The sequence below is a fragment of the Pseudomyrmex gracilis genome, unplaced genomic scaffold, assembly GCF_002006095.1.
Source record: "Pseudomyrmex gracilis isolate BER0280 unplaced genomic scaffold, ASM200609v1 scaffold_106, whole genome shotgun sequence".
Taxonomy (NCBI): domain Eukaryota; kingdom Metazoa; phylum Arthropoda; class Insecta; order Hymenoptera; family Formicidae; genus Pseudomyrmex; species Pseudomyrmex gracilis.
Genome location: NW_018020690.1, coordinates 142,696 through 155,815, shown reverse-complemented (window position 1 = coordinate 155,815; position 13,120 = coordinate 142,696). Strand labels below are relative to the sequence as shown.

Genomic DNA, 13,120 nt, shown 5'->3' with positions numbered 1-13,120 from the left:
CCTCGCGGAGCTCGTTCGTCGCTCGCTGTCGTTACCGTACGTGTGATCACGCACGATTGGTGCAATAGTTTTTATATTTAATGTCTCTCCTGTAACTTGTGCAATAGAGATCAAACACAGGTACATCTCCGTATGCTGAGGTAACACGATCAACGACCCGGTTTCGACAATGCAATTTGAGGTTCTCGAGCGCGCATGGAAGACAAAGTCTTTTTCTGTATACATTACGTATTTAAAATTCAAAAAAAAATATACACTATCTGAAAATAGAGTCTGAAAAATATTGACACAACCGATAACAGATTGAGTAGATCTGAACGGAACGGTCGGTCATTTTATCATTTTGCAAAATTCGCAATATTTATTGAGTTATTGTCATAATTAACGCGAGGTCAAGGACTATCGCACGCGTTCAGTAATTAATAACTCAGTAAATATTGCGAATTTTGCACAATTGTGACTTTTTTCCGTTCAGACCGATCCGATCTATCTTGCGGCTGTGTCAACATCTTTCAGACACCCTGTACGTATGTGCCATTGTGGAAACCGGACGTGAAAACATTTTTATTTCTCGAAAAGCGCGCAGTTAATAATGATATTAACAATACAGATATGTGCGCGCGATTATATAAATTTTCTACTCTCTCTCTCTCACGATATGCGTATATACGTAACGTAGCACATATGTAAATAGTGATAAAAACGCGTATCGTTATTCAATCGGTAAGCAACGGAGACCGTACCTGCCGACGATCTCGACATGAGCCTCTCCGCTCCTCCTTATACATAGATATAATAGAGAAAATTGTATATATATACATATAATATAATATATATATATTTACACAATTATAAAAAAAAAAAACATACATATCCGTAATGTTGTAAGATTTACATATCTAGCAGAACCGAAGAAATGTGAATCGCGTCTGGGAGACGCGGAATCGAAATGGAGCCGTTTCGCTGATAACGCGTTAAAAACAAAAAAAGAAAAAAAATATCGCATTTAAAAAAGTCACATCGAGTGTGGCGCGCGGAATTTTCTTCGTTCTCAATTATTTACGCAAACGTTGGAAAGAATCTCCCAACTCTACAAAAAAAAAAAAATGTGCTCGCGTTTATTTCAGCGGTTCGAGAAAACGGCTGCGACGAACAGTAACCTGATATTTAATTATGTTATTGACGATATTAATATTAATATATTCGATATTGTTTTTTTGAAAAAAAAAAAAAAACACCATTGGTTTGTTTTTTATTAACCGACCTGTCCAAATCCTGTATTGCAACCCACAGTTGAGGTCCTGTCGCGTGGTTTTTCGTTATTTTTATATCTGTATGTTACATAAAAACTATTGGTGGTTCGATATTTTTATTGTTTGTATTTATATTTATTTTCCTGCAAAGTATACACACACACGCGCACGCACACACACACGCACACATTAGGCAGTCATTTACACAAGTAAGAGAACGGACGAGACGCAACACAAATTCCTTAATTAAAAACTCGTTTTATAGTTTTAAAGCTCTTATTTTGTAAAATAGTTATCAAATACAATACACACACACACACACACACACACATACACATATACTAGACGTCATAAATGCCCTCACGTTCTACCGAAGGGTAACAAGCGTACGCAAAGATTCACACGTTTCTTAATGTAAAAAAAATCTTTCGAATTCTCGCTAATTGAGTTTGTTTGTTAACACATATAGCGAATCAACAGATTAATCTACTTATTGCGCATCTTAGAAGGGCGATTATCGCTCGCGCTAAACCTACGTGTATGGACGGATATTTTGCTAAAGGCAGAGAGATATACATACATGGATTATATATATATATATATTGTATAAAAAGTTTTCGATAAAACCAAGTTGGCGTGAGATCACCTTACTTACGGGAAACGATGGTAAAGCTAATCAAGTAGCATATTGTGAAGTGAGGGAGAAAAATATCCGCATATTTGCGAAGATACACATAATGGTGTGAAGATTGTTTGTTATAATCTATTAATACTTCGCGAAGAAAAAATTATGCACGACATCGGGCACACTTGTTGGCAGTGTAATACCGTATATCCGCAACATGATTTACAAAATCACCGCTTTGTGGTAACTCCTAATCGTTGATACACACTGTGAAGAATAAATATCGTAAATAATGTGAAAAATTTGTTCGTTTTTCTTCTTTTTTTTTTTGTTCACTTGATTAATTTCCATTATTCTTTTTTTTACATACTAGCACAACACAGGCGCGCGCTACGCGCACGCTATTGTTATTTTTATTTAACGTGTTGTCAGTGAACACAATCTGTTACCGCGATGACAGATAGTATATACGTCTTATAAACCATATATATAATACACATATGAGAAATGTCAGAAATAACGCATGAAAATCAAACTCAAAAAATAGTGAGAGAGAGAAGTGAAAAAACAACACGTGACTAAAGTTACGTGACAGGGAAAAGGGTAAAAAAGAGAATATTATATATACCGTAATCACGTGACCGAAGTCAGTAACACCGCCGCGGTTGCGCGGCCGAGGTCAGTGACTCCACCGCAGTCGCGCGACCGAGGTCATTGACCCCGCCAAGGCCGCGCGGCCGAGGTCAGTGACCCCGCCAAGGCCGCGCGGCCGAGGTCAATGACCCCGCCAAGGCCGCGCGGTCGAGGTCAGTGACCCCGCCAAGGCCGCGCGGCCGAGGTCAGTGACCCCGCCAAGGCCGCGCGGCCGAGGTCAATGACCCCGCCAAGGCCGCGCGGCTGAGGTCAGTGATCCTGCCAAAGTCGCGCAGCGGAGGTCAGTGACATTACTGTAGTATGTATATAATACATATAATACAATATAAAGTATAATATTATAAATATATAATAAATTATATGTATAATATGTATTATTTAATGTTATATATAATATAAATTACAGTCACGTTATTTTCACGTGTTGTTTTTCTACTCTTTCCTGTCACGTGACTTTAGTTACGCGTTTTTAATTTTCTCTAAGTAAGATTTAAAATCTTTCTCCAATCAAATATAAATATATTTGTCATCATATTAGTGTTGTAATATTTTATACATTTGCATATATATATATATGTTATAAATTTAATTTGTAATTTTCCATTAACATGTGTATATATATATATATATTTTTTTTTTATGTACAGTAAAAAATCTATTTAGATTAATCATAAATATTCAGTATATTAAAAAGTTCTTAACAATGATATACTTTTTTTTTGATAAAAAAAAAAAGGTACTATATAAGTTTTATCTTTTTAGAAATACACGCTCGATGAACGACAGTCTCTTAAGTTAGCGGTTAATTATTAAAAATACCGCTTTCTGGACGTAATTATGATTAAGTAATACGTCGTTGTAACACAAATAACGATCCGTCTTCTTTGGAACACACGAGTGTGGACAAATGTATTATTATTATTATATACTACGCCACTCTCTCGGCTATCATAGACAAAAGACTGACCATCACGAATGAGATCTTCTTTACACGACGTTTGTATATATATATATATATATATGTATATATAAAAAAAAATTCATACACACTCGTCCCTTTCGATCTTGTACAATCGAACTGTCAACATCTCAATATAATACGAAGTTTCTTAACAACATTAAAAAACAGTAAATTTTTTTGACAACGTACACAAAACACGTCTTAGATTTTAACAAAATTCAATTTTCAATTTAGAGTCTCATACAGGACTTGCGTGTTTATATTTATAACGGCAATCACCGAGCGTACTTCGGTGGAGTCTTTTTTATTCTGTAAAACTTCAATATAAGTTTCGAGTTAACGAGCGCGCAGCTATTTTGTATTCAAAATAAAGTGCGCAAAGAGTCATCGCATTAACTTAATCAAACCTCGTCAGTCGGACGATTTTGGGTGCTTTCCAACTACGTACACAGGCGACACTGTGTCCACTAGTGTGAGTGAGACACACTGATATGCTCTTTCTCACACTAATGGACACTGTGTTACACAGTGTCGCCTGTGTACGTAGTTGGAAAGCACCCTTTGTGTAAGTTCTTGTCGACGCGAGAGACGAACACTCTCATCAGTGATTCTATTTAACAATGAGCTACAACGTTCGTGTTGGCGTCACGTTATTTTTTCTAAGTTCAACTGCTTCGTTCAGCAGGCAACATTTTATTTATTGTGCGTATCGCGTTCTTTTCTCGGTTCGTGCTGTTTTCATTCGAAATGGCACACACAGTGTCGTGTAAATCGGCAGCGATTGTGAGCGATTTAGATAAATCTCTTATTGTGCGACACGTCGTAGCTGGCAGTGTCTATATCGCCAGGAGATATTTGGCACGCAATGTTTCTGTTCGCGTCCGAACTGCGGACAACGCGAATATCCGTCGTAAAAATTCAGAGCTCTACATCGCCGTTTCCAGCGGCTGACTCTTGCTTCTCGCGGACGCCGACAACTGCGTAAGTTCCGTAGGCTCGTTGACTAGGAACGCGTCCAGATTGGTCTCCAGTAACACCTCGCTTTTCGATCGCAGCGGCTTCTCCTCGCCCGTGTCGAAGTTGGTCTCGAGCAGCGCCTCGCTTCTCGGTCTGCTCTCGGCCTCGTAGTGATAGGGATGAGGCGGCACCGGCGGCTGGAAGTCAGACGCGTACTCCGGAACCGGCTCGGACGCCTGGCTCGGTGTCAACGTGGCCGTGCGTCTCGAATCGTATTCCACGGGGTCGTAAGCGGTCGATGACGCCTCTATGTCGCGTTTCAGCTCGCTTATCGAATCGGTGAACGCCATACTCGAATTCAACGGCAACGTGGACGCGTTATTCATGTACGAATTCTCGTTAGAATCGGCCATCATGTGATTTTCGTCCATCGAGGTCGATCGCACGTTCGGTTGCGACGGCCAGTTCGAGGCGACGTCGTTTCTCGCCGCGAAAGTCGAATGATTACGAAATCCCTCGTTGCGATACGCCAGATCGAAAACCGGATTGTCGATGCTCTGCGCCGCGCCGTATTTCTGCGCGTCCTTGAAATCGCTCGTGCTCGGCGAATATCGCGGATTGTGAGCCTCGTACACGTCGTAACTCTGATTGTCCTCTATCGATGAGTTTAGTTGGGACTTGTCCATCGAGTCCAAACTCCCGCCGTTCAGCATACGCTTGTAATCGAGCGACTTCGAATTCAGCGTGTCCGTGGATTGTTTGGTCTGAAAAAAAAAAAAAAAACAACGTGTTTGTATAAAAACTTTCTTCTCCATTTTCCTGAAAATAAATTAAACGCTACTGTCGTAATATTGCGAAAACGAAACAACTGGTGTATACAATTCACGCGATTCAATCTCAATTTTAAAAGTTACACATCAATCGGATTTACCGCGATTGGTTTCCGCCGATAAGCAAGCTCAGTGAAACCGGACGTGGAGCCAATTGAACGCAGAGAATGCATGGATTGTCTGATGGAGTTGCGTCTCTCCAGTCTCTCGATCTTGCGTTTTTTCGATTTAGAAACCCACAGCGCTATCGCCGCGGTGAGCAGCGCGAGCGCGACACCAGCCGCTCCCAGAACTCCGACCGCGACGATATCCTTTCTCCACGACAGAGGATCGATGTGGACCTTCGGATCGATCTCGCAAACGAACGGATTGGGTTGCGCGCAATGATCAATTTCAATGGTCTGATACGTGAAGATCGTGCACTGATCCACACGTTCCAACTGCTGCACCCACAAACGTTCCGAATAATCTAATCGTTCTTGCTGTCTTCGCGCGAATCTCCAGAGCTCCCGATAATCCCCCATGATAAATGGCATCGACGCGTTCGCCAATCTGCAGAAATCCCGCGCGCTGTAGAAGTCCATGGGCGCACCGATGAAGATGTAGCACGTGTCGCCGACGAGATCCCAAGCGGGCGGACACTTGCCGTTCAACACCGACTTATTGTTCATGTGAAAGGGTTGATAATCGACCTCCAACAGCTCAGGCGAGTCCCCGCGATCCCTGATGCGTCCCGCGACCGCCAGGGTCTCGTTGTATCCCCACCAGTTGTGTCGCGCGTCCACGTGAGCTGTCCATATCTTGAACTGTTGAGATCTATTTGTGGTGAGCATCTCGTAATCGTTGTCGGGATTGAAGAACACGTTGTCGACGTATTGCTGCCCGGGTGTGCCGGCGACTATGGTGCTGCGACCTTCGCGATCCACCGCGTAATTTTTGTAAAAACCGTTGTGAGACGTGCTCTGATAAATTGGCAACCGCACCTTTTCGAATCCCGAAATCTCCAACAGATGCATGCCGAGGTTTCCGTGCAGATAATTGAGCGTCATATTGCTGACCACTTGCTTAAGAACAATATTGTTGTCGTACGGGGCGTTGTTCTTTGTGAAATAATTTCTGTATATGATCACTTCCTGATACGGACTGCTCTGACGACCCTCGACGTACAACGCGGGCTTGTTGAAATTTTCCGCGAACAAATTGTTGTGAATCCATCCCTTGAGCGACGTTGCCGAACCTCTCGAATCCGCGCGAATTGACAATCCGCCTTGATTACGTCGCACCAGGTTGTTTCTGAAGTAAAGCGACTGCGTGTTCTGAACATCGAGCCACAACGCGGATTTGCACGTGGAAAAGTTGCCGTACAGCTTCTCGCAATTGTTGACAAACTGATTACGCTCGATCGTCATTATGGCGTTCACTTCGCCGGCGCTCGCGTACTTCATCGCGCCCTCGCGACAGTTCGACATCACGGAGTAAGACACGTTGTGCTGAACGTCGCGATTGAATCCGATGGCGGATATCGGAAGAGTCACGATTTCCGCGATAAATCCGTGTACGTTGCTGGCGCCATTAGCGAAGAATCTCACGCTGAGGCTGGGGTTTCGCGTTCTGAACAGTCTCTTCTCGTCGGGAGTGTTTGCCTCCAAGTGGCCAATCTTCTTGGAGGTGATGTTGTAGATGTCCCCGTCGTACAAAACAATACCGTCGGCACGGCCTGGTTTGCCGGTGTTGTTGTAAAGATTGAATTGCAAAAGTCTGAATCCGAACGGTTTCGCTCCGTCCGTGCTACGGAAGATCTTCACGCAATTCACCGGATAATTGTCGTACTTGTAATAGACAATCACGCGCTCCTCGATCGTGATCTCCTTAGTGGTGTCGCACATGTCGATCAAGCTGAACAGGTGATAAGGGACATTGAGGTCCTTGATGGGTGTGAACGAGCTCTCGTCCGCCTCGCGGCCTTCTCCCGTCAGAGATAGTATATTCACGCCGTTGCCCAGGACGTTGTTGATCGTGTTGAACAACAATTCCACCGTGTTCGTAGGAGACACGAAGTTGATTCCGTGATAAGCGCTTTGCTCGATGGTGACGTGCACAACCGCCGGAGATCTCATGATCGACTGTATGGCGGACGATTTCTCGAAATGCAAAATTCCAGCGCCGGTTATGTTGATGTACTTGAGAACCGACTCGACGTGTCTGTGAGTTTCGTGAGTCACGACGTCGTGGATGCGATGCTCGTAAAGAGAATGCTCGAACTCGCTGTTCGCGATTCGTATCCCGCCCCAATAATCGTACGCGTCGTCCAGATTTCGTCTGCCGCAGTGAAGAAACACGAACTTTCCGTCCCACGGGCATTCGTGACGATGACCGAACAGCTGACCGTTCAGTCTGATCTGGCAATCCTTGAGACTCGGCTCCTTTCCGGAGCACTGCAGCGGCTCGGGCCAGGACCACACGCGCGTCAACGATCCGGGATGAAGTTCGTATCTGCGATCGTACGACACGTAGACGTTGAGGGTGTCGTGACCGAGTTGTCGACAAGCGACTTCCGCGTTGCGCTCGGTAAACCGATCGTCGCATATGGGAATCCACTGCAGAGTCGTCTCGTTGAAGTACTCCAGAAATCCCTCGTGATACAACGTGGAGCAGCGTCCGTCCTTGCACAGACGGATCGTCTCGTCCGTTATCGAGACGAGATTGGCGGAATTCTTCAGCGGCGCCGGTTTTGCGAACGCGGAGCTCGCGCTCGCGTCCGTGCGCTTCATCGGTCTCATTACGATTTCGTGACCAACCGCGCCCTCGGCTTTCAGAGTTCCCAGAACCAGGATTCCCACGTTGGGAGCGAATTCCATCACAACGTCGGAATAGATGCGCAGAGTGGCCTCCGGCATGATCGTGATGTCGGAACGTATAACGTAGGGCTCGGATCTCGCGTAGAGCGAGAGATTATCGATTATACGACCGCCCAGATTGTCCAAGTCGATTGTCTCCGGATTTACGCGCCACTTCGCGGAAATGTGCGCGTCCAGCGAGTCTCTCATCAAGTACGGTCTGTAATTGGCCACGGCGTGATCGTTCCAGTCGTCGAAATCGAAGATTCTTTGTCTGATGAGAGTGTCGTTGGCGGTGCCCCACCAATTCTCCCTAACGTCCACCTCGTTGTTAATCTTGGCCGTTCTGATGCCGGCCAGTAACTCGTAATCCAACGAGTTCTCGCCGAAGAGATTCTTGATGACTTCCACCTTCTGTATGCCGTGGAAGCCGACGACGTAGCTGGGATTGTCGAACGTACGACGCGGCCCCATGCCGATGAGATCGTAGGTGTTTCGTTTGACCTCGTTGTAGAAGAAGCGCGCGTATACATCGCCGAGAATCTCGGACTGACTGTCCGCACGGAACTCGACCATGTAAGCACCGCTGTTGCCCTCGATGCGATTGTTATCGATCTTGATCCTCTTCTCCATGCCGCGTATCGATATCAGACCGGTTTTGCAACGATTGCTGTCGAAGTGATTGTAGGACATGTTGAGGTGAGCGAAATGGCCGTCCACCACGAAACCAAACTGCTCGTTGTTACGCCAAGTGGTGTTCCCGAAGTACAAGGAGTGCGTGAAGTTCTCGTTGTACTGCCAGACGTCCGGCAGCAACACCTCGAATCCGCCGCCGCGATTTCTCTCGACAGTGCTGTCTTGCATTATCCAGTGGAAAAGATTGTTGGAGTGTCTGGCGTCGTGACTGAACTGATGTACGCCCTTGCCGTTGTCTATGATCAGACTGTTGTTTATGTGTATCGATATCTCGGACAGATTCGATTGGAAAATGTTCCAGTACGGCGAGTAAACGTAAACAGCCTCCTCGCGATTGTGCGATATCTCGCAACCAATCAGCTGAACGGTCTCGTTAGCTTTTCGCAGAAAATGATCGCCGATCTCGTTCAAATACCGATTGTAGTAGTACGCGAGTATGCCTTTCTGATTGCCTTTAATTTTCGTTTTTGTGACGAACAACGTGGGAATAGGACCGGTGATTTTATTGTCTTTGTAATCTCTGTTGTAGTCTTTATTCTGCGTTGGAGATAAAATCGACGTAACGGCCATTACGACACCGCCAAGAGCGTTTTCGCCGCTGCTGTACTCCAAGATGATCATGTAGGAACTGGATGTAACGGGGAAAACGCTCAGATCCCGTTTTACGTGCCAGCTTATCTGAGTCTTGCTCAGATACTGCGAATCGTGAATTATAATTTGTTCCGTGCTGCGATTTTCTATCGGGTTCAGCAACTGAATTCCGACGACGTAGCTCAACGTGGTGCATCTGATGTTAATAGTACGTCGTACAGACTGGCCGGTTACTTTGGTCGTTGTGATGTACTTGGTCTCTCCATTCTCGAGCTCGATCTTCTCGTTCGTTTCCGGTAAAATGACGGGATCGTACGGAGAATCTATCGTGGTGTCCGGAGTCTGCAAGAACCATCCCGCAAATTCTCTTTGCTGAACCGCCGAGAGAGCGGGATTGTGTTTTATTCCCGCGACTTTGTTGTTCTCGACGCGCGAATTGATTATCTTCATGCCCAGCTGCTTGAAACTGACGCCGCTTCCGCCGTTATTGGAAAACTCGCTGTTGGTTACGGTATTTATCGCGCCCGCCGAATATATGTCCGAGTACAAAATTCCCAGCCCGTCTTGCAGGTTGTTGACGACCCTGACTCCGTCCAGCGAATGACGAGCAAAATCAATTTGCAAAGCTGTTAAAACAAAACACGACGTTATCTATACAATTTGAATTCTACCAATTGCAGAAGTAACGGACTTACCTGGTTTGAATGAATTTGTTTTGTAGTCTAGCAAACCCGCTTTCTCAATGGTCACGTATTGCAGATCGCTTCTTTGAGCCAACGGTCCCAATCTAAGACCCGCCCACGCCGCCTCCAAACATCTAACACCCACGTCGTTGGCATGAGTGCACGAGTTCTCGAAATCCTGCTCTCTCTCCGCGCGACACTTCGTTATGTCGTTGTCGTCCTTGGTGCACCGAACGTTGCTCAGAAGTATATCCTCGTTGATCCCCGCGTTCGGTATTTGCGATCGTTCCATAAACCAATTCTCAATGTCGAGGATGAATCCCAATTGATGGCAAACGAGGGCTGCGTCCAGAATCGTCCAGCCGTAGTTGCACACTGTGCCCCATTTATTCCCAATTTTCACCTTAGAAAAACAAAAACAAATTATTACAGATTGAAACTTTATTTAATATCAGAAAGTAAAAGCGTAATAATGAACTGTTGCTCGAATTTACACCCCGAATGTAAATATGTTCGAGTTACCTGCAGTCTCCCTTCGAGATTCGTTTTGCCACCGAGAAGCCTCACCGACGCGGATTCCACATCGTCGATATGGTTAATAATAACTTCGTCCTCATGAGTCTCATTGTTCGGTGTCACAGCGAGTTCCTCTTTGAGCGTGAACAGGATGTTGCCGGGTCCTTTGCCGCGCGCGTCCAATTTGCCGGCAACCATCATCCCCACGGCCGGCGGGAAGCGTAACGTCACGCCCGGTTGCAGTATCAACTTGCCGCCTGGTCTCACGTTTATGTCGCGCTCGACGATGTACTCTCCAGCTTTTAATTCCTCCTGGCCGTCGACCTCTCCGCCGACGAGATTCGTGCCTGGTGTGACAAATTGCGGCACGAACATCGGATTCGGAATTATGGTGTTCGTGCCGGGATTGCTGGAGTGCAGCAAGTAGGGTAAGTACTCGATCTTGGCGAGATTGTATCTGTCCTTCCTAAAGAGTCAAAGTTAACAATTTTACTTTGCCGTTTTGTAACTCAAGATCCTATGTGTATTAAAAATATATTCAAAAGTAACAGTACCTGTAAAACAGTCGATTAAATATTATCTTCTCCTCTCCAGATCCCAGCCAATTGTAAGTGCAATTGATAACTTTGCTCTGATCTTCGAGATGAGAACCGATTTCGTAACGCGACTCGGGATTCTGTAAGATGTTACGGAAAACCTCAACGTTGCTCGAAGATACGACGACGACCGCGGCCACTCTGGAGCGCGGTATCAATTTGACGTTCGGCGTACCGCCATTGTCAAACAGCTCCCAAACGCGATTGTTTCGCAAGAAGTTCCTCGTGAACAATAGCTTCTGCACGTCGCTGTAGGGCGACAAACCGATGCTGACCACGAAAGTGCCGCGATTGTTGTAAAACTCGTTGTGTCGAATCACAATCTCTGCGGGCAAAACGTTGAATTCCTCGTAGAGAGGATTTCTTATTAGAATTCCGCCATTCGACTGATCCACGAAGTGATTGTATTCTATCGTAGCGTCGAGATTGAGCGCCGGGCTCAGTCTGATACCCAGTTTTGCGTTCTGTATGAAAGAATTGTGTCCGATCTGCAGTTTCATCAATCCGTTGTCTCTCCTCCAACTGGATTCCACTTGCAACGCCGTTTCCGAACTGGAATTGAACCAATTGCCGGTGATGTTCACGTACGAGTTGCCGGTTGCGTTGCCGACCTATCGTCCAAAAAAAGAAAACGTCAATATAAATATATATTAAATTATAAAACAATTAAAAAATTCTTAAAAATATATTATTTAAATATTCCACACTCTCACGCACCAGAATGCCGATGTCTGTGTTGCATAATATTTGCGAGTACTCGATCACTGTTGTTTGATTGAAATACTCGTATTCCGTAGCGGAGCTGTCGTTCAGCCACACCGCGAAGCCGTAACCGCGGTTGGACGACACACTGCTGTGCGACACGTTGCGACTGCCGCCCGTAACGGTAATGTTAATACCGTCCCCCTGATTGAACGAAATACGACTGTCGGTGATATTGACGTCCATCGCACCGCCCAACACGTGAACGCCGGCCACGTGTTGATTGTTCGACACCGAGGTCTCGTGAATGTGCAGAGCAGATCTTAGCTTCTCCGCGACGATGCCGCGGCCGTTGTTGCTCGTTATCGTGCTGCCGGTTACATTGAGATCGTACGTCTTTTCTGTCGAACGAGAGAAATTACAATATAAAGAACAACTACAATCTCTCTACGGACAAAAGCGAATTTGTTACAAATTCCTGGAAAGAAATATAATACTTACTGTAACCCGCAGATAATCGCACGAACACGATTGTGCTAGCCAGAGGATCCGCCATAAACTTTACAAAGAGATTCTCACGCGTCGAGGTCACGCTCTGCGGCAACGTGCCATTTCTGACTTTAACGCGAGCCAAAAGTCTGTCCTCCCTGTCGCCATCGTACACCTCGATGACAGCGCTGTCATTCCTGTCGGTTCTCATTTGAAGAAAGTGCATTGTCAGAACGCGATTCGACCACGTTAAAAGATGCTGCAGCAACAAATTATCGCCAATTAACAAACTTACTTCGATGTATTTTGTTTTGCGAAGCATCGAAATTCAACTTCTCGGTTGCTTGGTTTGGCAGCGAGCAAATGACTCACCTGCGTGCATTGTTTTATTCTGGAAGAATATTTAGTCTGTTCCATGAATATGGTGACGGGAAAGACCTGACTGGCCGTTTTGGGAAAAGTGCAGAGATCGTAAATGCCGCTGCGATCCAGCTTGTCGTCCGGTCGCTCATCCGAGTGCACGTACTTTATGCCGTCCGCTCCGTTCTCGAGTACCGTGCAGTCGTTAATGTGCGTCATTCCGTACGAGCTGTTTACGTAAATTCCATATCCTGAAAATAAACGCGCGGATGATTTATTTGTTCGATTTGATTTACTTATCTTTTCACTTAAAAAAAAAAAAAAAAAAAAAAAAAACCGCGTTACATACCTTTGTTGTGTTGCACAGTGC

General features: G+C 45.4%; 1 protein-coding gene across 3 annotated transcripts in view; it reads right to left on the bottom strand.

Moving 5' to 3' along the window:
• Positions 1-3,980: 3,980 nt before the first annotated feature.
• Positions 3,981-13,120, bottom strand: part of LOC109856079 (protein bark beetle) — a 16,225-nt gene continuing 7,085 nt past the window's right edge. For 2 of the 3 annotated variants that reach the window (XM_020430947.1, XM_020430948.1), the window contains exons 8-15: positions 12,763-12,916; positions 12,403-12,649; positions 11,917-12,302; positions 11,158-11,810; positions 10,610-11,069; positions 10,100-10,490; positions 5,382-10,030; positions 3,981-5,214 (exon numbers count right to left, since the gene is read on the bottom strand). In XM_020430947.1, coding sequence (XP_020286536.1) covers positions 4,420-5,214; positions 5,382-10,030; positions 10,100-10,490; positions 10,610-11,069; positions 11,158-11,810; positions 11,917-12,302; positions 12,403-12,649; positions 12,763-12,916 — 7,735 coding nt within the window. In that variant the 3' untranslated portion in view covers positions 3,981-4,419. Of the gene's footprint in view, positions 5,215-5,381; positions 10,031-10,099; positions 10,491-10,609; positions 11,070-11,157; positions 11,811-11,916; positions 12,303-12,402; positions 12,650-12,762; positions 13,002-13,120 lie in introns of all 3 variants that reach the window. The other variant, XM_020430949.1, reaches the window with a different exon arrangement.